Consider the following 25,489-nt stretch of genomic DNA (forward strand, 5'->3'; position numbering starts at 1 on the left):
AGATATTGCTATATTAGCACTTGCTAAAAATAAGTTACCTGTTGATTACCAAGAACGTAACGTCTCACTGTGCTTAAATTGCTTGCAGCAACAGACTTGTACTGCTAGACCACTGTCTCCAGGGTTTAGCTGGAGGGTGCTGACCTTACCAAATTGAATCAAGACTCACCTTATTCATTGTCTCTGCATTATGCTTGGCCAAGACCATCTCTAGAGAATCAGTAACACTAGTAAATTTGATTGTGTCCGGAGGCTGACGGTATAATTTATCACTCAAGATCTCTCCTGCCTTCTTGGCTTTTTCAACATCCAAGGAACCAATTGGGACCCAACCAATGCCCCGCAACCATTCAAGGTCAGACTTGTAGCAATTCTATTGCAAAAAGTACAAAGACAGCCATCTCATTAATATTGCCAGGTAAACATTTCATATATCTCATGCAAATAATGCTTATTTTCTGTTAGTCTCCTTCCTCCTAGTTCAATCTGCAAAACACTCCCTGTTTACAACCTAGATTCAGATCCCAAGGCCTGTCTTCAAGAGGTATCATTCACTGAACAACATGTATAGGAACAGTCAAAGGATAAATGAGGTATTTAAAACAAAATTCTGAAAGCCAGCATAAACTTTTCCTGTAATGTATATTCCCAAGAAACAAGACGTCATTCAGTAAGGAAGAGCAAGTCTTAACTTAAACAATTTCCCCAAGACAGAATGGAAGAATTCCAGTAATGAATCTTAAAGAAAAAAGTCACACTGGGCAATTCCCCCTTTATATGTGATTAATCTACATATATAGGCATTAAAGTTAACTCCGATGATTATATTACTTATCTGCTAATCTTCTATGCTAACAGATTTGCTGCATTTAAACCTTCATACTACTCCATATTCCTTATTTACAGATTCATTCACTATTAAGGGTCTTATGACCTCGTCTTGGAACAAGTAGAGAAAAACACAATGCGGAAAAACACTGCAACAGAAACAGTTCAGGATCTTCTGCATTTTGTAGAGAGCAGTTTCTATCTTTTATATGCTTTGTACATTAGGGAAATTACATACACTTCAGAACTTCAATGCTCATCAGTGAGAACTCACATCACTCTGCAGATCATAGGCCTTCTTAGCATGGATGACATCATTCTGGTCTGGCAGACAGATCCACTGGTGCAGATAGTGCTTGTAATCAATATCGCTGACCAACCCTTGGCATTTCTTGGCCAACACGATACCCAGCATGTCCACAGGGCTGCTGAAGTGCGTCTTTGTCTTCTCAAAGGCTTTCTTGTACTCCCTGTCACTCTGGATCTTCGCTACATGCATTGACCACATCATCTTGGGATCATCCTCTATGTTTCGCGCTCCTATGTGGTGGCCAAGCTGCTTGCGATAACCTTCCTTATACTTGTACTATAGGTAAAAAGATGTTCATTGAGTTTTGTTTCAGTTTTCTTCACATATTAAGAAAAAGCCATGTAAAATAACCTACAGAGAACTTAGTATGTGAAACCACGGAGTATTAAAGTAAGTATTCAGCTGATGAATTGTAATGTGCAGCTACAAAGGGATTCACCTAACATTTTCTGCCTGTTGTAACCTTCATGTTTTCCAAACCACACTATGGCTTACATATTAAGAGGTACTCCTCAATACGTGAGAGAATAAAAAGTGTCCAAATTATGGAATCAATAAAAGACTAAAAAGCTCAATAAATATACACATCTCCATAGACAGTCAGTAGGTGACATTCAAGCACGAATGAGAATTTTTAATATTAACATCTAATCATCAAGCAACCTACTACTTTTATAATGCCGTTACGTCTTACAAAAACTCTATCATGAGAAAATTCAAAACTATAGCATATTTAAAGAAAAGAGGTTACGAATAAGAGACTTTCACAAAATTAAATAAAATAAAGGCCAAATTGATGGGTAAACTCAAAACTCTGTTGGACTATTCAGAAACACTATAACAGATGTCATCTGCAGACATGGAGAAACTGTCCTGGAGGGTGACCAACCAAGGCCTCCTGTGTACTTACATCACTGGCAATATCCCTGGAAGCTTTAGCAGACTTGATAGGAATGGCGTCTGCCCGGAGGTCATAGCCCTTTTTCTTCTCTTCCTCCATTGCAAGCTTGTACAGTTTCTGAAAGACAAACAAGCGTTCCCAAGTGACCCCAACAACACTCCTTCCTGCACCGCCTTTGCCCACAGATGGACACCGAGCCCACAAGAACCACCTACCTCACTGACGTTCTGCTGGTTCTGCTGGGCCAGCAAAATACCAGGCGTATCTGGCATAATGTGGATGCTGGTTTTGTCTTTCTCCCAGGCAGACGTATATGCACGCTGAAAAGGTGAGCACAACGTGAAAGATCATGCAAGCACAGGGAAACAAGCACAGAAACTAAACCAGCTCAACAGGGCCTCTACCAGCCTCTAGGTCTCAGCAGACTTAGGTGCTTTCCTTTCCCCAAGACTTTTAAAGTCTCACCCTTTTCTTTTCTGCACCACACCCAATCTCTGCTCCAGTTACACAAAACAGATATTGAGCTAAAACAAGGTACAAAAAACCCCCGAGCAGGAGGATGCAACACCCTTCCACCAAAACCCTGGCACCGGAGAGAGAAGAGCTCTCGAGCCCTGCTAGAGGCACTACTTTCCCCCAGGCTGAAAACACAAGGGAATCTCACTTGGTTCATGATATCAGAGTTGTGCTTCGCCAGAACCATAGGCATAGAGTCGGGAATGCTCGTGAACTTGATGGTGTCCGGGTGCTGACGATACTTCTTCTCACTCAGGATCTGGCTCGCCCTCTTGTTCTTCTCATCGTCCAGTGAACCACTGGGGGACCAGCCGATGCCTCTCAGCCACAGAAGGTCCGACTTGTACACGTTCTGAAGTGAAAGGCAAGGACACAAAGAGTTCAGCAACATCCTCAGTGTGCGCAAGCACCCCTCCTAGCAAGGGAAGCTCCACCTGACAATGCACATTCCCCTGGCTCAGCCCACCAGACAGCATGAAGGGGCTCCCATGCAGCTCGGCTCCCATTACCTTGAGGTCGTGTAGGCTCCGTAAGCCTGCACCACCACAAGCAGGTGTTTGTGTTTGCCCAGTATTGGTCCTCCAAAAGGAAAAAATTGATTCCTTTGCCCTTCCCCTTACAGAATGAACTACTTTAGCCACACGCAGAAACCTTTCTCTCCACACCATCAAAAAAAGACACAACTCTTCTGTGATCATAAAGTATGATGCCGCACAAATTTCTGCCTCTCTGCTTCAAAAAACAACCACTCAGCACGTCGGTATGGCCACAACACCCTCTCACACAATCGGCCCAGGATTACGGTCCACAACTGCATTTCCCCAACAGTGGAACAGAACTCAAGAAGGACAGCCCGTTTCTCACACATCCAGTACAGAACAACTTACATCGCTCTGAAGGTCGTACACTTTCCTGGCTTGCACAACATCGTTCTGGTCCGGCAGACACGTCCACCGATGCAGAGGATGCTTGTAATCAATGTCGCTGACCAGCTCCTGACACTTCTTGGCCAGCACCACACCCAGCATGTCCACGGGGCTGCTGAAGTGCGTCTTTGACTTCTCAAAGGCTTTCTTGTACTCCCTGTCACTCTGGATCTTCGCTACGTGCATCGACCACATCATCTTGGGATCATCCTCTATGTTTCGCGCTCCAATGTGGTGGCCAAGCTGCTTGCGATAACCTTCCTTGTACTTGTACTGTAGGGTTAAAGAAGCTCAGTAAGTTTACGCTCAGCCCTTCTTCTTCCCTCAGCTTTATTCTGGAGCAACTCCTGTGAAAAGCACTTTCCTAATGGAGCCTGGCGAGATCACCACGGGAACAGGCACCCAAGCACAATGTACCCCACAGTGGGCTACACCTCTGTCCCACTCCAGGCCTGCACTGAGGCACTGGAGCCACACAGAAGCCTGGACAGCAACCCCAACCAAGCCAGCTCAGGAACCAGGAGCAATTTGCTTGTGCAGACAGCAGCTCCACACTACCCAAGGAGCCCTACTGAGAGGCCAGCTCAGCAAGTGGGGTCATAAACGGGACAATACCCATGAGACTGCTCCAGCAGGCAACCTGGCCTTCATCCTGTACTGCCCTGTGTGCACTTCCCTACGCAGCTGACACACTCCGCAGCACCATGCTCTCCTCGCAGTGTGGAGGACTCCTATTCTCCCAGCTCAGTGTGTCCTCAGCTGCTGGCCACTGGCTGCTTAAACTTCGGAAGTGACAGGGAACTGCACTGCACTTTTCCCTCCCCCACTTACAAAATGCCCAGGAAGCCTGAGCACAGATTGAGCTCATCTTCCAGGACTAACAGAACAAACTTAAACTACAGAACATCTCACAAGAGACTAAATACAGCCCCTGCACACAAAAATCAGACTCTGCAACACCAGATGGGACAAAGGAATGATGACCTCAGAGTTACTGCACTGCCTCAGTCTACACAGAAATGATCAATGTCCCTGTCATATCACAAAACTTGCTTTGGGTTTTCTTTTCAAAGGTCCAGCTCATTGGGGTAGCTGCAGGGAGCAGGGGAGTGCATAACAGCCGTGCTGATGGACTGGCAGTAATGAACCTCAGGCACCAACACCTTTACTGACTAGCTGAGAGGTAATGACAGGTACATGCTCTGTGTGCTACACACACCCAAGTTTGCAGTCCCTGGTCTTGAGCTGCAAGCACAGAGAAACTGTCCAAGGGGGTGACCAACCAAGGCCTCCTGTGTACTTACATCACTGGCAATATCCCTGGAAGCTTTAGCAGACTTGATAGGAATGGCGTCTGCCCGGAGGTCATAGCCCTTTTTCTTCTCTTCCTCCATTGCAAGCCTGTACAGTTTCTGAAAGACAAACAAGCGTTCCCAAGTGACCCCAACAACACTCCTTCCTGCACCACCTCTGCCCACGGATGGACACCGAGCCCACAAGAACCACCTACCTCACTGACGTTCTGCTGGTTCTGCTGGGCCAGCAAAATACCAGGTGTATCTGGCATAATGTGGATGCTGGTTTTGTCTTTCTCCCAGGCTGATGTATACGCACGCTGAAAAGGTGAGCACAACGTGAAAGATCATGCAAGCACAGGGAAACAAGCACAGAAACTAAACCAGCTCAACAGGGCCTCTACCAGCCTCTAGGTCTCAGCAGACTTAGGTGCTTTCCTTTCCCCAAGACTTTTAAAGTCTCACCTTTTTCTTTTCTGCACCACACCCAATCTCTGCTCCAATTACACAAAACAGATATTGAGCTAAAACAAGGAACAAAAAACCCCCGAGCAGGAGGATGCAACACCCTTCCACCAAAACCCTGGCACCGGAGAGAGAAGAGCTCTAGAGCCCTGCTAGAGGCACTCCTTTCCCCCACGCTGAAAACACAAGGGAATCTCACTTGGTTCATGATATCAGAGTTGTGCTTCGCCAGAACCATAGGCATAGAGTCGGGAATGCTCGTGAACTTGATGGTGTCCGGGTGCTGACGATACTTCTTCTCACTCAGGATCTGGCTCGCCCTCTTGTTCTTCTCATCGTCCAGCGAACCACTGGGGGACCAGCCAATGCCTCTCAGCCACAGAAGGTCCGACTTGTACACGTTCTGAGGTAACAAGCAAGGACACAAACAGCTCAGCAACATCCTCAGTGTGCACAAGCACCCCTCCTAGCAAGGGAAGCTCCACCTGACAATGCACATTCCCCTCGGTCAACCCATCAGACAGCACCCATGCAGCTCAGCTCCCATTACCCCTAGGTCATGTAGGCTCTGCACACCTGCACCACCACAAGCAGGTGCCCAGCAACTGACAGAGCTCTCCTCAAGCATCTTCTGTGCAAAAGCCTTGGTAGGCAAAAGGGTCAAAGATCTGCCCCATCCAGCAATCTTGGCTGACTTAGGCACAGAAGAGGAACCTCACACCCCACAGCCTAATGGTCTTTATACCACTCCAGCTTGTGTTTCTCCAGCACTTGTGATTCAAAAGGAAAAATTTGATTCCTTTGCCCTTCCCCTTACAGAATGAACTTCAGTCACATGCAGAAACCATTCCCTCCACACAGTCAAAGCAAGAAACAGCTCTTCCATGATCATAAAGTACAATGCCATACAAAATCTGCCTCTCTGGTTCAAAAAAGAAACACTCAGGACGTTGGTATGGCAACAACACCCTCTCACACAATCGGCCCAGGATTACGTTCCACAACTGCATTTCCCCAACAGTGGAACAGAACTCAAGAAGGACAGCCCATTTCTCACACATCCAGTACAGAACAACTTACATCGCTCTGAAGGTCGTACACTTTCCTGGCTTGCACAACATCGTTCTGGTCCGGCAGACACGTCCACCGATGCAGAGGATGCTTGTAATCAATGTCGCTGACCAGCTCCTGACACTTCTTGGCCAACACCACACCCAGCATGTCCACGGGGCTGCTGAAGTGCGTCTTTGACTTCTCAAAAGCTTTCTTGTACTCCCTGTCACTCTGGATCTTCGCTACGTGCATCGACCACATCATCTTGGGATCATCCTCTATGTTTCGCGCTCCAATGTGGTGGCCAAGCTGCTTGCGATAACCTTCCTTGTACTTGTACTGTAGGGTTAAAGAAGCTCAGTAAGTTTACGCTCAGCCCTTCTTCTTCCCTCAGCTTTATTCTGGAGCAACTCCTGTGAAAAGCGCTTTCCTAATGGAGCCTGGCAAGATCACCACTGGAACAGGCACCGAAGCACAATGTACCCCACAGTGGGCTACACCTCTGTCCCACTCCAGGCCTGCACCGAGGCACTGGAGCTACACAGAAGCCTGGACAGCAACCCCAACCAAGCCAGCTCAGGAACCAGGAGCAATTTGTGCAGTCAGCAGCTCCACACTGCCCAAGGAGCCCCACTGAGAGGCAGGCTCAGCAGCTGGGGTGAAATATGGGACAAAACCCACGAGACTGCTCCAGCAGGTAACCTGGCCTTCATCCTGTACTGCCCTCTATGCTCTCAACCACACAGCCCCCAGCAGCTGACACACTCCGCAGCACCATGCTCTCCTCGCAGTGTGGAGGACTCTTATTCTCCCAGCTCAGTGTGTCCTCAGCTTCAGGCCGCTGGCAGATTAAGCTTGGGCAGTAACAGGGAACTGCACTGCAGTTTTCCCTCCCCCACTTCCAAAATGCCCAGGAAGCCTGAGCACAGATTGAGCTCATCTTCCAGGACTAACAGAACAAACCTAAACTACAGAATGTCTCAAGAGAGAGTAAATTCTGCCCCTGGACAGCTGCACCTGGAGATGATACTCTGCAACAGCAGCTCGGACAAAGTAACGATGGCCTGAATGTGTCTGCACTGTCCCAGAACACACAGAAATGATCAGTGTCCCCGTCATAACACAAAACTTGCTTTGGGTTTTCTTTTCAAAGGTCCAGCTCATTGGGGTAGCTGCAGGGAGCAGGGGAGTGCATAACAGCCGTGCTGATGGACTGGCAGTAATGAACCTCAGGCACCAACACCTTTACTGACTAGCTGAGAGGTAATGACAGGTACATGCTCTGTGGGCTACACACATCCAAGTTTGCAGGCCCTGGTCTTGAGCTGCAAGCACAGAGAAACTGTCCAAGGGGGTGACCAACCAAGGCCTCCTGTGTACTTACATCACTGGCAATATCCCTGGAAGCTTTAGCAGACTTGATAGGAATGGCGTCTGCCCGGAGGTCATAGCCCTTTTTCTTCTCTTCCTCCATTGCAAGCCTGTACAGTTTCTGAAAGACAAACAAGCGTTCCCAAGTGACCCCAACAACACTCCTTCCTGCACCGCCTCTGCCCACGGATGGACACCGAGCCCACAAGAACCACCTACCTCACTGACGTTCTGCTGGTTCTGCTGGGCCAGCAAAATACCAGGCGTATCTGGCATAATGTGGATGCTGGTTTTGTCTTTCTCCCAGGCTGATGTATACGCACGCTGAAAAGGTGAGCACAACGTGAAAGATCATGCAAGCACAGGGAAACAAGCACAGAAACTAAACCAGCTCAACAGGGCCTCTACCAGCCTCTAGGTCTCAGCAGACTTAGGTGCTTTCCTTTCCCCAAGACTTTTAAAGTCTCACCCTTTTCTTTTCTGCACCACACCCAATCTCTGCTCCAGTTACACAAAACAGATATTGAGCTAAAACAAGGAACAAAAAACCCCCGAGCAGGAGGATGCAACACCCTTCCACCAAAACCCTGGCACCGGAGAGAGAAGAGCTCTAGAGCCCTGCTAGAGGCACTCCTTTCCCCCACGCTGAAAACACAAGGGAATCTCACTTGGTTCATGATATCAGAGTTGTGCTTCGCCAGAACCATAGGCATAGAGTCAGGAATGCTCGTGAACTTGATGGTGTCCGGGTGCTGACGATACTTCTTCTCACTCAGGATCTGGCTCGCCCTCTTGTTCTTCTCATCGTCCAGCGAACCACTGGGGGACCAGCCGATGCCTCTCAGCCACAGAAGGTCCGACTTGTACACGTTCTGAGGTAACAAGCAAGGACACAAACAGCTCAGCAACATCCTCAGTGTGCGCAAGCACCCCTCCTAGCAAGGGAAGCTCCACCTGACAATGCACATTCCCCTGGCTCAGCCCACCAGACAGCACCCATGCAGCTCAGCTCCCATTACACCAAGGAGGTTGTAGTGGGTTTACGTGGCAAGGTTTTGGTAGCAGGGAGCCATAGGGGTGGTTTCTGTGAGAAAGATCTAGAAGCTGCCCCATGTTTGGGAAGGGCCCCATTGTTTTCCAGATCCGAGCCAATAAGCGATGTTTTGCGCCTCTGTGAGAGCATATTTAAGACAGGGAAAAAACGCTGCGCCACACAGCAGCCGGGAGAGTCAAGGGAGTGGGAGAACAGCCTTGCACCAAGGTCAGTGTAGAAGGAGGGGGAGAGGTGCTCCAGGCGCCGGAGCAGAAGTCCCCTGCGGCCTGTGGTGAGGACCATGGTGAAGCAGGATGTCCCCCTGCAGCCCATGGAGTACCACGGTGGAGCAGGGTTCCACGCTGCAGCCCGTGGAGGAGACCACGGTGGAGCAGGTGGCCCTGCACCGACGGAGGCTGCCGCCTGTGGAAGGCCCCTGCCGGAGCAGATTCCGGGCCGGACCTGTAGCCCGTGGAGAGGAGACCACGCAGGAGCAGGTGATCTGGCAGGAGCTGCTGCCCGTAGGGGAGCCAGGTTGGAGCAGTTTTCTCCTGAGGGATGGACCCCGTGGTACGGACCCATATCTGGAGCAGTTCTGGAAGAGCTGCTGCCTGTGGGAAGCCCACGCCGGATCAGTTCATCAAGGACTGCATCCCGTGGGTGGGACCCCACAGCACAGGGGACGAGAGTGACCGAGAAGGAGCGGCAGAGAAGAAGTGCTGTAGACTGACCATAACCCCCATTCCCCGTTCCCCTGCGCCGCTCGGGGGGAGGAGGTGGAAAAGGGTGGATGGGGGGGGAAGGTGCTTTTGTTTTTTTTTTCCTTTGTTTTCTCACTTCTCTCGCTTGTTAGTTGTAGGCAATAAATCTTACTATCTCCTTATGCCGAGTCTGTTTTGCCCGTTACAATAATTATTGCGTGATTTTCTCGTCCTTATCTCAATCCTTGAGCCCTTTTCACATATTTTCTCCCCATTCCTCTTTGAGGAGGGGGAGTGAGAGAGCGGCTGTGGTGGAGCTCGGCTGCCCACTCGAGCGGAACCACGACAGAGGTGTAGGCTCCGTGTGCCTGTTTCACCACAAGCAGGTGCCCAGAAACTGTCAGAGCTCTCCTCAAGCATCTTCTGTGCAAAAGCCTTGGTAGGCAAAAGGGTCAAAGATCTGCCCCATCCAGCAATCTTGGCTGACTTAGGCACAGAAGAGGAACCTCACACCCCACCGCCTAATGCTCTTTATACCACTCCAGCTTGTGTTTGCCCAGTATTGGTCCTCCAAAAGGAAAAATTTGATTCCTTTGCCCTTTCCCTAGCAGAATGAACTACTTTAGCCACACGCAGAAACCTTTCTCTCCACACCATCAAAAAAAGACACAACTCTTCTGTGATCATAAAGTAGGATGCCACACAAATTTCTGCCTCTCTGCTTCAAAAAACAACCACTCAGCATGACGGTATGGCCACAACACCCTCTCACACAATCAGCAAAGGTTTATGGTCCACAACTGTATTTCTCCAACAGTGGAACAGAACAAAAGAAGGACAGCCCGTTTCTCACACATCCAGTACAGAACAACTTACATCGCTCTGAAGGTCGTACACTTTCCTGGCTTGCACAACATCGTTCTGGTCCGGCAGACACGTCCACCGATGCAGAGGATGCTTGTAATCAATGTCGCTGACCAGCTCCTGACACTTCTTGGCCAACACCACACCCAGCATGTCCACGGGGCTGCTGAAGTGCGTCTTTGACTTCTCAAAGGCTTTCTTGTACTCCCTGTCACTCTGGATCTTCGCTACGTGCATCGACCACATCATCTTGGGATCATCCTCTATGTTTCGCGCTCCAATGTGGTGGCCAAGCTGCTTCCGGTACGCCGTTTTATATTGGTACTAGTTGAATAGAGAAACCACCTTGTTTTAAAGAAGTACCTAACAATTCTGTTTTCTTAGTAGACTGGCTAATTTTTGAACTGAGCTGTATTATAAAAATATATCACAATTTTTGGCTTTATTTTTAGCATTTTTATTTTATTTCTAGAACCTTTTATGTTCATTTCTATGATTACATTCTTTCTATTTGTAAAGTATTTTAATGAATTCTATTAACTTTGCACAATAAAGAATTACACAACCTCTTGGGTGAGGAGCAATGTAAGTGTTAAAATGTTAGATCTCTTCCTATTAAAGGGAAATGTCTACCTGCTCAATGCCACACTGTTATTTTCACTTGGTAGGACTTACCTCACTAGCTATGTCTCTGGATGCCTTTGCTGACTTGAGAGGTATAGCATCAGGAGGAAGATCATAGCCTTTCCTCTTCAGCTCTTCATATCCTAACTTGTAATGTTTCTGTTGGAGAGGATTTCAAATTAATTATTGCATATAAAGCTCTGGAGTGTTTTTCAATATGTAAAAAAGATCATCTTTCCTATACAATATGGTAATTTTATTCCTTTGATTATTGAAAAAGAAGTATGAGATTCCAACTCAGTTTCATTAATCAAATAAAATCCCATACCTTACTTCTAACAATGTGTATTTTGTAACTGATTATATAAAGTATATAAAAATAACTACCTGCAACTTCTCTGATGAACTCATCTGAGAACAAAATTTTTATTTTACTGGAAATATTAATCTAAATGAAGAATTGTCTTCTACAGAGGTGAATAATACAACCCCGTGATTTGTTACACCTAATTTTAATCACAATTATTTGTCTTCTTGATTTCTTATGATAAAGCTGCTGACGTTTTACATTTTGCACCTAATCTATATTTGTTCCATTGTAACCAGGAATTTGATGTAATGTAATCCTAAGAAATTCTAAAAATGTAGTTTGATATCATCAGACTTTTAAATAAACAACCAGCTTACTGAAAAGTCCTGAATACATATCTAAAATGTTTATATAATTGGTAAGGATGAAAGAGAAAACACCAAACTTGCACTTAGTATTTTCTTGGTAATTTTTTTCTAGCAACTCCACTTCCACATTAGAATCTAGCAATTTACTTGGGCTTCCCAGTGCATAACAATTTTCACAGGAAAAGATTACAGGTGTGCTTACAACCATGAGATTTGTAGAAATACTCTATTTCATTTTAAACTAAAGCTATAAAGAGTAAATCCAAATTTCATAAAAGAAATATTGTAGAGACACACTTACATCACTTGTGTTGATTAAGTTTGATTTAGCCAGTAAAATTTCAGGAGTATCAGGCATGATGTGAACCTGAGTCTTGTCCTTGTCCCAGGCTTGTCTATAGAGTATCTGAAAAGAGACACAAACAGAAATATCTTGTCTGATAAAAGGCTCACATGCTTGGCAGTGAATTCATCTTAATTTTTCTCAACAATTGCAAAGCAAAGATGTACCATGCAAACATGAGTGATCAATGCAAGATATTTAAATAAAATAATACCCCAACTTCTTACTGAAATACCTTTTTTCCCTCTTCACATCCACGAATGTTCAACAAGGCAGCATAATGCCAATATGGTTGCATACTATGCAGTAAGGGGTATATTTGCAGTTTACTGAATAAATTGTATAGCCCTGAAGACCTTAATCTCCTGAATAAGGCATAATACTTCTTGACAACTGAGCAGTAAGGCACAGATTGCAAACATCTGATATTTTTATACTTTATATTTTTATAATCACATTCTGGTATGGTAATCTTTTCAACAAATGAATACTAACTTATTCCTACATTTATGAATCACATGCACTTGTTCCAGAGGCAACTTACATCACTTCTATTTTTAGCATTAGATTTTGCTAAAACGATATTCATGGCATCTGGGATACTTGTGAACTTAATAGTATCTGGGTGCTGCCGGTACTTCTTTTCACTCAGAATTTCAGAAGCTTTCTTGTTCTTTTCAGATTCCAAAGATCCCAAAGGACTCCATCCAAGGCCTCTGAGCCACTGTAGATCTGACTTATATAGATTCTGTTAAGGAAAAACATCAAAATCATAGTAGGTTCTTTCACTGTTCGTGTATTAAACCATATTAAAAGACTAACTGGCATATTAACTTCAGTCTGATCTATACTGACATGAAAAGAGAGTTATTACAGAAACTTTTCCATAAGTAGTAAATATCTTACAAAAACTGAATGAATGAGATCCAGCAGAAGCTTACATCACTCTGTAGTTCATAGACCCTCTTTGCTTGAGTGACATCGTTCTGGTCTGGTAGACAAGTCCAGCGGTGTAGCATCCGTTTGTAGTCAATATCACTAACCAATTCCTGACATTTCTTAGCCAGAAGGAAGCCCAACATATCCACGGGCATGTTGAACTTTGTCTTCCACTTCTCAAAATCTTTCTTATACTCCCTCTCACTCTGCATCTTAGCTACTTGCATAGACCACAACATCTTAGGATCATCCTGTAAGCTGCGGAATCCAATGTGATGTCCCTGTTGCTTGCGGTAACCTTCTTTGTACTTGTACTAAAATTAAAAAGATTATTGAAATTGCAGTAAGAATCAGGCAGTGGTAAAATAAATAAGGCAAATATATTCACTCAGTTCAATGTTCCTCATTACTAATGAAACAAGCAACTTGCATCTCATGTAAAGGTTTAGTAGCCCCCTGATTCATGTGCATCACTTGGTGTCTGTGATTGCTTTCCCTGAGAATAAACAGAGTCTCCTGGAGAGGAAGAGGGAATAGCTCTAACAGTGGTCTCCTGTGCCATTTGATTTATACAGTTACACAACTCCCAAAGGCTGTCACATTGCAATATTTTGATGAATAAAATAATCAGCTTAAGCATTTCCAATGATTAATGAAATCTGTTCCATAAATACAGAAGTTAATAATAGCAAGTTAAGTTAATAATAGCAAGTTACAGAAAATAATAGAAATATATGTGTCACCATATCTACTTTGGAGTTGTAAAGAGGATTCCTAAGTATAGGCACTGGGATCAGCTAACTGGACTAAATTGCTGCTGCTCAGAAAATGTAACATTCAGAAGAGCAGACAACCCAGTTTAAATTGCTTTGTATGGTTAGCCACTTCAAGGATGGACTTTGGCATTGCTAAGACCTAAGAACAACTCTCCTTCAAGCCTTTTCTTCAAAAAAGAAACTGACAAAAACAAATCAGGAAAGTGTTTCTTCATCAATTTTGCTTGTTTACTCCAAGACACACCTTAGCATATAGGGGTGCACAAAGAACTGCATTTCAGACTGAACTAGAAATGCTGCTTACGTCACTTGCAATGTCCCTTGATGCTTTGGCAGCTTTCACTGAAATGGCTTCAGGTGTGAGGTCATAGCCCTTCTTTATCATTTCCTCCCAGCCAAGCTTGTACAGTTTCTAAAATTGAAAACAACTTTAATTAAAAAGCCTTAGTAATACATATATTACCTTCCATTTAGATATGTTAGTGATCCATATTACCTAATTCTGGTTACCTCAAAAGCTTCAGTTACAAGAGAAGTGCTACTGGAATGGAAACTGAGAAAAGGGAAAATGTGATAGGCAAGGAAGGTAGTCTTCCAAGTCTTAGGCCAGTGACTAAATAGCTTTTATTTACTGCAGCACTTTCCTATCACAGCTTATCTTTAGGACTTGAAACATAACTGGGAAATTTGAAATCTGTACATCTGGGATAACTGAAAACTTTTTAACGGGCCTAACAATTTTAGTTAATAAGGCTGTAAAGTAGTTATTTAATAGTCAATTCAGTTCAGGCACAATTGATTTAAATTTCCAGCCCTAGCATGCTGAAAATTTGCCTCTGAGCAACCATGCAAAGCAAAATCTAATTGCTTTAAATAGCAAAATTTCTGATATTTAAAAGCTGAAAGAAAAGTTCAAATCACTACATGTAATTATTTTCTTATATATAAAGTTACAAATATACCCAATGAACTTATAATTTTATAATAAGGAATTTGTAACACGATTGATTTTGCTAGAGTATGGACTTCACACTTCCAGAGGTCAAAAATAGAAGTCACATTTTCCATATATTTTGATATAATTTAGACTGTAACTTTGCTACCTTGAAGACGGTAACAATTGCTACTCTGAATATATATTATATATATTACATATATTATATATATGTAATATATTGCTACTGTCTCACAGCAAAATTCTTGCCTGTGTTCTAAAACCTCTCTTCCATTTTTTCCAACCTTTATCAATTAATTTTTATTTTGAAATAGGAAGGATCCTTTAAATTTGAAGAAAATAGATACTAATTTGAAATGTAATAGAAAGCATGAAAAAGTACTACCTGACTGTAGTTTGCCTTGTTCTGTTTTGCTTGTAGAATATCTGGTGTATCCGGCATCACATGAACTTGAGTTTTATCCTTCTCCCAAGCTTGAGTATAAGCATGCTATTGAAAAGAGTAACATCAGCTGTGTTAGTATAAATGACAAAGGATGGTTCTTTCAAGGTTTTCACCTTTCTGTTTGTGCACTTTGCCTATGGATGGGTAAAAAGCATAAGATGCCAACTTAGATTTATTTTACTATGTAATGAACTACCCCAGAATGAGCTGAATTATGATCCAGTCCCGCTTCAAATGAGGTCTACCTACCAAGATTTTCAGGGCCAATGATTTCTATGTAAGAGTGAGAAAAACAGATGTTGAAGAGGTAGTTATGAAAAAAATGAGGTAAGATTTATGTAACCAATGCCACTTGTCAGTAAATGAGTGTTTCAATTAAGAAAAAAAATTGAAAAAGGAGAAATCTGTGACAGTTGTTTTTCCCAGGGAAACACTGCTACATAAAAGTGGTGACAGAGATTTATACAGCATTTATTAATTTGGATTATATTTGAGTGCCTGACTAATTTTCCCCATAAATACTCACTTTATTCATTATATCTGCATTATGCTTTGCAAGGACCATGTCCATGTCATCATTTTGTTTTGTAAAATGGAACATGCTGGGATGCTGGCGGTATTTCCGGTCACTTGCAATTTCTGTAGCTTTCTTAGATTTCTCCACATCCAGAGAACCAGCAGGACTCCAACCAATACCCTTGAACCATTCATTGTAATCCTGCTTGTACTCATTCTGCAAATCAGGACACAAAAGGAAAGTTTACAATTTATAAATGGTTCACACTAAATAATTCTGTTCTTTCCAAAACACAGCCATAATGAGAAGAGAGGAAAACACATACAGCTGTGAATGACAGTCAGAAAGAAAAGAGAAACTTACATTACTTTGTATCTGATTCATGTTTCTGTACAGTTCAAAACTCATTGCATCTGGTAGAAGCATATACTGGTGTATCAGTCGTTTGTAGTTTGTATTGGTTACACGATCTTGTGCCTCCTTAGCTGCCACAATACTGAGTGCATCAGAAGGTGTTTGGTAATGCGTCTTGCTCGTCTCATAGGCTTTCTTGTATTCACGATCAGACTGCATCTTAGCCACTTGCATATAATGGACAAGTTTTGGATCATCCTGAAGGCTACGGAAGCCTACAAGCTTTCCCTTGTCTTTTTCATAACCTAATTTGTATTTATACTGTGCAGAGAACAGAGACAGAAACATTAGTTTTAATTCATTTGTTTAACAAGCAATGTCTATCTTGTAAAGGGAAAAAGTAAATTAAAATAAGATTTTTACATTATTAAAAAAAGTGGTGCAATCAATACACCAGAAGGAAGGGAAGCCATCCAAAGGGGCCTGGACAAGCTAGAGAAGTTGGCCCACATGAAACTAACGAAGTTCAACAAGTTTAAGTGCCAAATGCTACACCTGGGCTGGGGCAATATCACATTTATAAAATATACAAGCACTAGAACAATAAGAAATGAACAGCATTTTTTTTTTCCCAGGAAGAGTCCCTCATTTATCTCCTAATCCTTGTAATGGAGAAATTCTTCTTTAACTGTGTGAGAAAACTTATTAGAATATATGCTGAATATGCCAGTTATTTACAAACAAGAAAATAAATAGACCTCACACACTTAGCATAGAAAATTGAGCTGTGTTAAGAAAAGAATGTTTTATAATGTCTGAAATTGATTGGTTTTTCTTTTCAGAACTTACATCACTAGCAATGTCCCTAGAAGCTCTGGCAGCTTTAATAGGGATAGCATCAGCTCTGAGATCATACCCTTTCTTCCTGGTTTCTTCAAAAGAAAGTCTGTACATTTTCTGTGAAAAGAAAGAAAAGACCCATCCTTTAAAAAAAAAAAAAAAAAAAAAACACACAAAACTGTATACATTTTATATGTCAACTTGAAACACAGACTATTCATATGTTTAATATCCCTTGAATAGCTGTTTATGCCATTCAGGCTCACAAAGAGATGAATTCACCTTCAGAATTAACTTCAGTCCTAGTATTTATACACCAATGCAGCTGAACTGCACTATAATCAACAACAATAACCTAAAGAAAAAAGACCAAGTATTTGCACTTGCTTCCCACATGCACAAATACTGGTGAAAAGTTGCATCTAAAAATTAGATGTCTATTTACATGCACATAAAGATGTGCACAATTACAACCAACTCTTTATTTAGCATATGCAGATTTAACAACCAGCTACTGAGAAACCATCTATGATATCATGTTACATAAAGAATAGGTTCAACCTGCAAGACAGAATTTTGAATGTAGTACAAAACATGTATTAGGAAATAAAATAAATGTAGTAACAAACATGGTTAGTGCTCAAACTCTATTATTTTGTTAATAACTACTATATTTTAATGACCTACATGAATAGTTCATAATCTATCCATAAACATTGTGGCTTCTTCTTGACAACTTTCGGTATGTAATCTCAAAGAAGGAAGGGGGTGGGAAAGAAAAATAAATTGCTTATTGTGAAACTAATACAGGTTAGCCAACTGAGAATTAGGGAGAGTTTCCTATGATGTTATTTCACTTATTATTCCTAATAAAACATAAAACAAAGCAAAGCAAAACAAAAAAAAACAAGTGCAACCTCTTAGCCTTAGAAACAGTACTCACATCACTTAAATTAAATGCATTAGCTTTTGCTAAAGCAATCTGTGGAATATCTGGTGTGATGTGAACTTTCTTTTTGTCTTCTTCCCATGCTTGTTTGTATTGGTGCTGGAGGGACAAAGGAAAAAACATGTCAACGTACAAAAAATAAATAAATAAATATAACAATATTTTTATTATTAAAATGTCACCCTTTTAAATACAATCCTTTTTTACAGTGATGCAACTCCTAATATGGTAAGACCATTTGTATTTTTATTTTACTGTTTAAAAGCAATGTGAATCAGAAATAGCTCTTATGAAGTTAATTGTGCAAGTCTAAAATAAAAGTTGAACCAATATCAATCTTGCTACAGTATTTTATTGGTTGTCTCTTGCCCAGCAGCATGTTCAAGCACATTCAACAGCAGAAAACAACAGCTATCAAAGTCAGAAGGTAGAAGAAAAAGAAGTGTTAGAAGAGTAGGTTGTCCACCTTGTCTGAGGTGGAAGATTATTAGCTTATCTCATAGAAAGTAAGTAGCAATTGAGAGAGAGGTAACAAAGGTTTTCTTAGAGGAATTAAAGCTAAGAAAAAACTAAAATTCTGATGATCACTGCATCTCCAATGCATGTGAACACTAGACATTTCTAAAGAGCAGCAGCAGATTCTATCAGTTCAGGAGAAGAACCAGGAAATAAATATCTCATTACAAGAGCATTCATATCATGCTGTAATTCCACATTGGTGTAACAGGCATCAGATGAAACAGGCTATATATTTAAAAGTTTAAATGCTATTTTCAAAAACAAATCACTCTGGTACTTTTAGCCTCTAGGGTTAAACTCATAAAAGTCTACAATCTTTTATGCTGGGTAAACCTTATGAATAAAATATTACGGTCATGTTTTGCTTTCAGGTATAGAAAGGCTCTATGAAGATGAAATACACTGACAATCAAGCATTCTCATTAGTTGCCAAAACTGAAAAATTTACACATTAGTCACCCAGTAAGATTGTGTATTGTTATAAATAACTCACTTCATACTTGTGCAAATTTAGACAAGTTTTAATGAACACCTTCTTACCTCATCCATGATTTTAGCATTATTTAAAGCTAAGACCATGTTCATGGAATCCATAGGAACAGAATACTTCAGCTTGTCTGGATGCTGGCGGTATTTCTTTTCACTAACAATTTCCATTGCTTTCTTGTTCTTCTCAGCCTCCAGAGAGCCCAGTGGCATCCATCCAACACCTTTCATGCTTTCATCGTATTCTGCTCTATATTGATTCTGGAAGCAGAAAGAAAAGAAAATAATCAGATAGATGCACATGAATATCCGGAAATCGTGACGCTTCTTCCCGTGTTTAATGAATATTAGATTTTGAATGCACTTGTTCTAAGAAGGACCAAATAATATCAAGATGTATCCAGTGTTTTCTTAGAAATGTATCTGTTACAGTACTGTCTATATTTTATTATACTTCCCTTTATACAGTGTTCAGATCCTCCTTATGATGGATACAGATTGCTCACATAAGGTTACATGCTAAGGTCCTCTTGGAGAAGAGGATCAGCCGAACCACTATACCAACAGAAAAATAAATAAATCTGTTTTCTCTAGTCTGAACATCGCAGAAACTCTGAGAACACAGCTACATAGTTCGTTTCCCCTTTTTCTAAGAGGACATCTTCTTGGAAGTCCAAGATAAAACTGCTGAAAAGTTAAGCTTTTCCTGCCTTGGCCTGAAAAAAAAGGACTGCTGCTGAAGAGTCTGATAGGGCATTTAAACATCCATTCTACTTCATAAATAAAATGGTTTATTTTTGAGCCTGAATTCTTTAGCAATAGGTGTAATTTAATATTTCAGAGTCTTAGAAATACACAAAGGCTATCCTCATTGAAAGTCTCATTTTATTTACCACATTTTAGTATATAACTGAATTTCACTAAGAAAAATCTATTTATCTTAAAGCATATTCCCATAATCTAAGGAACACTGTATTAGTAATGCAAAGGTTGAAGAGTCTCTCACTTACGTCACTTTGTAACTGCATCATGTTTTTGGCTAATTCAAGACTCATAGCATCAGGTAGAACATTGTAGGTATGGATCAAGCTTTTGTAGTTTGTATTTGTAGCCACTTCCTGTGCTTTCTTGGCTGCCACAACACTGAGCATGTCAACTGGAGTATGGAAGTTAGTCTTTGCCTTCTCATAATCTTTTTTGTATTCACGATCGGATTGCATCTTAGCCACCTGCATGAAGTGCACTAGCTTGGGATCATCTTCAAGGCTGCGGAACCCAATGTGCTTTCCTTTTGCTTTTTCGTAGGCTAGTTTGTACTTATACTGACAGCAGGAAAGACAAAGAGCAGGAGAAGAAAAAAAAAAAAAAAAGCATGATTAAGCTCATTTCTATCTTTGAAGACAGAAAATACTGGTTCTTTTTCATCACAGAATTTCAGGCTTAGTCATTTAGACATATTTGTTCTTATAACCTATTGAACACAGGCATATGAAGCTTAGCAGCTTGCTGAACAAAGAGCAAAAAAGCACAATTCGGTGTTATTCTACGGGAGACAAAATATGCCTGAGAGCAAGTACTACAAAGGTTTATCACATTAAGCATATAACTGAAACCCAGGTTTTCCAAGATGCTTGAAAAATCACTTTTATGCATAACACAGCATTTTGAAAAGTTCTGATGGGCTCTAAAAAAATTCTGAATGCTACCAAGTAAACAAACTTACATCACTCGCAATGTCTCTGGAGGCCTTGGCTGCTTTTATTGGAATGGCATCTGTCTTCATGTCATAACCTTTCTTCTTGTCTTCCTCCCATCCAGCTTTGTATAATTTCTGATTTAAAATGTAAAAGAGAACAGGTACTCTATTATGAAGGCAGAAGTACTAAAGTACCCTACATCTGAATTCAAATATTTTCAAAAAAAATAAAAATTATAACAATTTTTGATCTATGCAACAGACACTGAATGCCCACTTTGAGCACAGTAACTCACATTACTCATTGTGATCTGGTTCACTTTAGACTGCAGAATTTCTGGAGTATCTGGCATAACATGAATGCTGGTCTTCTCTTTGTTCCATTTATCAGTGTAGAGCCTCTGCAATTGAAAAAATGACATTTAGCTTTCAATAGGCAATGCACTCATAAAATACGTTTGTTTTTGTTTTGCTTATATGCAATAAATAATGTTTTACAGTGCAAAGTTCCACAAACACTATAAATAATCTCCACAATTATAACCGCAGCATGAAAATCTTATATTCCTCCTCTTTTATTATTCCATTGGAGAAATTTGCAAAGTTTGTTTTGATAACTATTAAAAATTAAATCTAAAATTTTCAGTCTGCAGTTTTCCCTGTTTTATATATATCCTTATAAATATATATAAATATATAAGTCCCTTTAAAGCATAAGTGTTTTTTTTTTCATGCACTCTCTTTCCATGGCATACAAGGAATAAGGATCAGTGGTGTTCCAGATAACTAGGGACAAATGTAAAGAATTCCCATTTTCTGAGGATACCTGTAAAAAACTTGACAGGATTTTAGGGTGGTTTTTTTTCAGCTCACTGTTATATATAAAAAGAGCACCGTTGCCAGAGTACTATACATCTGGAGAGGAGATTTTTCATCACATGCACAAAAGAGAAATCTTTAATCTCTACAACCACTGAAAATTCTGATGACCTCAGTGGGAATACACCCATCGCGTGATCTTACAAGATGAAGACCCTACCTCTGGCTCAGTCACAATCATCTGAACAAGTTCTCACCTTATTCATGATCTTGGCATTTTGCTTAGCTAATACTTGTTCCATTGCGTCCATTGGAATAGAGTACTTCAGCGTGTCTGGATGCTGGCGATATTTCTTTTCACTGAGAATCTCTGTAGCTTTTTTGGCCTTTTCTACGTCCAATGATTGAATTGGCAACCAGCCAACTCCTCTCAACCAGTTATTAAAGTCTGCTTTATATACATTCTTTTAAAAAATAAACAAGGAAAAACACAGTGAGACCAAAAAAATCAGAATGCCTGTATAAAACAAACAAACAAGGCAAAATAAAAAAAAACACAGATGAGGCCTTAAAATTTCTCCTGGTTCTCAGTTAGATTATTTGAGCTTTTGGTGAGTTTTGAATTTGTCAGAGGACTACTAAAAATGCAGACTAATCTTAATACTTAATCTTTAATACTTAAAACAAAAAGTAGACTCCACTGTTACACTAGTGAAAAAGAAATGGAAATGAGTCACAGAACTTAATGGAAACTACAAAGATTTTTATAACTTAAACATGCATCCTTAGTGTGCATGGCATATGCATCTGTTGGAGGACAAATGCAGAAAGGAAACGTGAACCAAATAAATAAATCTCAAGTCCCTAGGTATGATCCAGGTATAATCCTTAGGTATAATACAAACGTGTAACGTATAGTTTGATAAACTTAAATAAAATATACTTTCATATAGTCATAATTTAGACATACATAACCTATGATTTCTGAGAGTACAAATGGTAATCACAGTAGTAACATACTGTAACATACTGCAACTGCAAAAATAAAGGAATTAGCAAAACATTCATTTTCTGAGAAGTAGTTAAATATGTGGAGAAACAAAGAATGTTATTATTTGCCAAGTAAGTTACCTAGAACTAATCAATTATGCATATTTATGATAAACTTTGAAAAATACACAGTTCCAGTCCAGACATTAACATCTCAGTCCACTGATAATATCATACAGTTAATTTTCTAGCCTTAAAAGTTTAATATTGTAACAGTAATTCTGAGATGAAAAAAATAAGCTGATTAATTGTTACGTACATCACTCTGAAGCTGCATCACATTTCTTGATAGTTCCAGATTCACAGAATCAGGCAAGAGAGTATAATTGTGAATTAGCTGTTTATAGCCCGTGTTCGTAACTGCTTCTTGAGCTTTTTTGGCAGCTGTCACGCTGAACATATCCAAGGGAGTATGATATTTGGTCTTGCTGACTTCATAATCTTTCTTGTATTCACGATCTGATTGCATTTTGGCCACATTCATGTAATGAACAAGTTTAGGATCATCCTGTAGGCTGCGGTATCCAACCTGTTTGCCTTTGTCTTTCTCATATGATTCCTTGTACTTATACTACAGACAAAGCAAGAGAAATTCTTAGCCACTTTGGAAACAGAAAATATACTTTTGATAATTCTAAGAAGTTGAAGTTTAAGAATTTTAAAATTGCTTTTCATTCCAAAAATTTAGAAATTATTTTTCAGACTGCACAGGATTAATTGGATTCAAAAAAAGAAGAGGGCTGCTGGATTATTCAACTCATCTTGACCCCTGGTATAGACATAAATCTGGATATGAAGTACAAGGCCTGTCTTGCCATTGCCTCTGCCATATTTTATTTTACTGCCATAGACTTCTAACTCTGAAGAACATTCAGATATTAATTAAAAGACCAGCATTATGGTATGGCTTGTGTCAGATAGCATACCAAGCTTTGATGTTGTCAGTTGATTGTAGCTGCCTGAAAACAGCTACAGTGATGTATAGACAGGCAGAGGTACAGATCTCCAGCAACAAAAAATACAGAATAGATCAATTATAACAGAAAACACTTTTTTTTTTTTTCATGAGGTATATGTAAACATCTAAATTTGCTTATTATTTCACAGTACCATGAGAATTTCAGTTCTCAGGGTTAAGTATTTTTGTATCGTTATACGCATATTGGTATGCTCTATGGTATAATATGCTACAGAAAGCTGTAACAGTAGATTTTAGCATTCCTCTTTATGTAAATTATACTTACATCACTTGCAATATTTCGAGAAGCTTTAGCAGCAATAATCGGAATGGCATCTGGTTTCAGATCATATCCTTTGGCAATGGTTTTTTTCCAGTCTGCTTTGTAGTTCGCCTTGTAGGGAAAAAGGTACGAGATTGTAATGTCATGATATGAAATTTTAACAAAGTTGTTCAAGACCTTATTTTTATTGTATTCATGTGGATCAAAATATTAATCTGTGCAATTGCAGGGAAAAATGTTAACCTCTACACAAACAACAACTGCATTATAATAAATACGAAGGGATCTGGACAGACTTGAGAAATGGGCCTGTGCAATCCACAAATACAGGCTGGGTGGAAAATGGTTTGAGAGCAGCCCTGAGAAGGACCTGGGGGTGCTGGTTGCTGTGAAGCCCAACACATGTGCTTGCAGCCCAGAAAGCCAACCTTATCCTGGGCTGCATCAAAAGCAGTGTGGCCAGCAGGGTGATGGAGGGGATTCTCCCCCTCTGCTCTGCTCTTTCTATATTTGATATTATAGCATGAATATATAAAAGGTCATTTTTCTACTAAGTAAATGATAAATAAATAAATTGTCAGTTATATGCTCACATCACTCAAATTGAAGGCATTGACCCTGGCTTGAATAAACTGAGGAACATCAGGATCCAGGGTATATTTGTGTTTTACTTTCTCACCCTCTTGCTTATATGTTACCTGCAAGGAAAAACAAACAAATACGTGTTAACAAGTGCAAGAGAGGTATTATTAGTGTTAATAAATAAAGACAAAGCAACAACACTTAATACTTACCAACATATTGAATTTTTACTATTTGTACAGTTTTTAAAAACTAAAGGTTGTTTTTTTTCTTAGATGAAATGCCAAATAATAACATAAAAATCATACACATAGTAAGAAATAAAATCACTATATTGCATTAGTAATGAAAAATTACTTACGTCACTCAGTTGCTTGGTATTGTGCTGAGCTAAAACCATTGGTATTGAATCTGGTATACTTGTAAATTTGATGGTGTCTGGGTGCTGACGGTATTTCTTTTCATTTAATGCATCTCCAGCCTTTTTAGCTTTTTCAACATCCAGAGAACCAAGAGGACTCCATCCAATACCCTTGAACCAGCTGTTATAATCTTGTTTGTATGCATTCTGATGGACAGAAAGACAACGTGGACCGAGATTATCCCACAGAACTGTTTAAAGCAATAATCACAGAGTCTAGCAATTAAGTTCCACATTAGCAAAAAGTATTTATAAATTCTAGAAGAGAACAACAGATTTGTTTGTTTGTTTTTCTGTGATTTCATAGGGAATAAAATGAGCTGCTGTATTATTTTCTTCCTGATTCATTTCCTATAAACAGTAACATCCCTTCAGTTTTTACTAAGCTTATTTTCTCTTACCCTTGTGAAAAATTTCACAAACCTCCTCTTAATTAATCTTTAGAAGATTAATATCGTCTAAACTATCATATGGTGATCATTTAACATGGTTTAATTTGGTCTGTGTTGCAGCAGACTTTACCATATTTGGCCTTTTGTTTAAATTGCCAACAGAGCAGAGACTTTTTTGTCCTCCTGTAGTTCCTTCTACAGTAATGCATGTAGAATTCACAGACCTCAAGTAAAACATTTACCCTAGATGCAGAGTGCAACCTGGTACACTCAGTCAACCGTTTGAAATTGTATCTGCAAGAAGCATTGAGAAGGTCCTAAATGAAATCTCTAATGCTAGAGATCTCCAGAGGATATATTCCTAATAATATCAATAACCAAATTTTGTCCACTCCTTAATGCTCAATAGATAATAGTCCAGCTACATTACCATACCTATCTCACATGAAGACAAAGCAGGGAAATTAAAAGTCTTAAAGAATAAAACAAAATTATGTTAGATGCAAAATAAAGTCTTCTGAGAAAACGTGAATAAAAAAAACACATTTGAATGCAATATCCCACAAATCTGGTCTTCAAAGACATGCCAACAACAAAAAC

The 25,489-nt window shown here is 40.4% G+C and overlaps 1 protein-coding gene across 1 annotated transcript in view; it reads right to left on the reverse strand.

Annotated features, from left to right (window-relative positions):
• NEB (nebulin) overlaps positions 1-25,489 on the reverse strand; it is a 117,816-nt gene that overhangs the window by 75,614 nt on the left and 16,713 nt on the right. Inside the window, exons 19-51 of the mRNA XM_032190493.1 lie at positions 24,438-24,644; positions 24,088-24,192; positions 23,498-23,605; positions 22,513-22,824; positions 21,461-21,667; positions 20,681-20,785; positions 20,412-20,519; positions 19,699-20,010; positions 18,743-18,949; positions 17,678-17,782; positions 16,744-16,851; positions 15,904-16,215; positions 15,550-15,756; positions 14,964-15,068; positions 13,928-14,035; positions 12,850-13,161; positions 12,453-12,656; positions 11,867-11,971; positions 10,939-11,046; positions 10,276-10,587; positions 8,334-8,537; positions 7,885-7,989; positions 7,679-7,786; positions 6,322-6,633; positions 5,441-5,644; positions 4,992-5,096; positions 4,786-4,893; positions 3,443-3,754; positions 2,704-2,907; positions 2,255-2,359; positions 2,049-2,156; positions 1,103-1,414; positions 170-373 (exon numbers count right to left, since the gene is read on the reverse strand). Coding sequence (XP_032046384.1) covers positions 170-373; positions 1,103-1,414; positions 2,049-2,156; positions 2,255-2,359; positions 2,704-2,907; positions 3,443-3,754; positions 4,786-4,893; positions 4,992-5,096; positions 5,441-5,644; positions 6,322-6,633; positions 7,679-7,786; positions 7,885-7,989; positions 8,334-8,537; positions 10,276-10,587; positions 10,939-11,046; positions 11,867-11,971; positions 12,453-12,656; positions 12,850-13,161; positions 13,928-14,035; positions 14,964-15,068; positions 15,550-15,756; positions 15,904-16,215; positions 16,744-16,851; positions 17,678-17,782; positions 18,743-18,949; positions 19,699-20,010; positions 20,412-20,519; positions 20,681-20,785; positions 21,461-21,667; positions 22,513-22,824; positions 23,498-23,605; positions 24,088-24,192; positions 24,438-24,644 — 6,048 coding nt within the window. The remainder of the gene's footprint in view (positions 1-169; positions 374-1,102; positions 1,415-2,048; positions 2,157-2,254; positions 2,360-2,703; positions 2,908-3,442; positions 3,755-4,785; positions 4,894-4,991; positions 5,097-5,440; positions 5,645-6,321; positions 6,634-7,678; positions 7,787-7,884; positions 7,990-8,333; positions 8,538-10,275; positions 10,588-10,938; positions 11,047-11,866; positions 11,972-12,452; positions 12,657-12,849; positions 13,162-13,927; positions 14,036-14,963; positions 15,069-15,549; positions 15,757-15,903; positions 16,216-16,743; positions 16,852-17,677; positions 17,783-18,742; positions 18,950-19,698; positions 20,011-20,411; positions 20,520-20,680; positions 20,786-21,460; positions 21,668-22,512; positions 22,825-23,497; positions 23,606-24,087; positions 24,193-24,437; positions 24,645-25,489) is intronic.

The sequence above is a fragment of the Aythya fuligula genome, chromosome 6, assembly GCF_009819795.1.
Source record: "Aythya fuligula isolate bAytFul2 chromosome 6, bAytFul2.pri, whole genome shotgun sequence".
Lineage (NCBI taxonomy): Eukaryota > Metazoa > Chordata > Aves > Anseriformes > Anatidae > Aythya > Aythya fuligula.